General features: G+C 49.5%; 1 protein-coding gene across 1 annotated transcript in view; it reads left to right on the top strand.

Moving 5' to 3' along the window:
- TEOVI_000109300 (uncharacterized protein) overlaps window positions 1-695 on the top strand; it is a gene marked incomplete at both ends in the record, with an annotated part of 1,965 nt that overhangs the window by 93 nt on the left and 1,177 nt on the right. The window contains one exon of the mRNA XM_067224380.1: window positions 3-695. Coding sequence (XP_067080481.1) covers window positions 3-695 — 693 coding nt within the window. The remainder of the gene's footprint in view (window positions 1-2) is intronic.

Here is a 695-nt window from a genome sequence, read left to right as displayed (position 1 = left end):
GCTCTTTTACTTGGGGCCGCAACGTATGCAAGAAAGCTAGTAGCACAGCAGGTGGAGAAGGGACGCAAAACGGCACAAAAACTGCGAGCGGCGGCACTGCAACTCAAATTGAGGCAGGGCTACCTGGAAGAGCTAATAAAGCAAGCCCAAACGAAATACGCCAGGAATCCCTCGCCGTGGACGAGCGGCGGCGGTGCAGAGCTGGCGAATACTCTTGGCAACCCGATGGCGGCTGAACCGACTTACAAGGCTAGAGAACGCAAATTAAGTAATGAGGCGTTGATACCAACGAAAATTGGGGAAAAAGGATTACTGAAACTGAAGTACACAGCGGAAAACGACATAGCAAAACTGATCAAAAAGGCCAAACTACAGGTAAGCGCTGGCGGCAGCTGTGCAGCAGTGAATTCACCAGCAGCTCAAGTAGGAGGATGCACCGCACCTATAGCCAAAGGCGCGCAACTGACTCTAACTCCAAACACCTCCATAACTCTAGCAACCGAAGACATATTAGAAAACAACGCACAAGATAAAACCTGCAAACACAAAAGCACAGACGAGAACATACAAAACAAGCCCAAAGAGTTGCTGCTACACACGGTGTGTGAAGCACAAATTGCAGCCCAACACCCTGCAAACAAACTAACCAACATTACGCTAGAAAACCTTTTGCAAGATTCGGATGTGCTGGCCGC

Source organism: Trypanosoma equiperdum (genome assembly GCF_001457755.1).
Source record: "Trypanosoma equiperdum strain OVI genome assembly, contig: ctg_293, whole genome shotgun sequence".
NCBI lineage: Eukaryota > Euglenozoa > Kinetoplastea > Trypanosomatida > Trypanosomatidae > Trypanosoma > Trypanosoma equiperdum.
The sequence above is the reverse complement of the archived record's forward strand: the minus strand, read 5'-3'. Positions and strand labels throughout refer to the sequence as shown.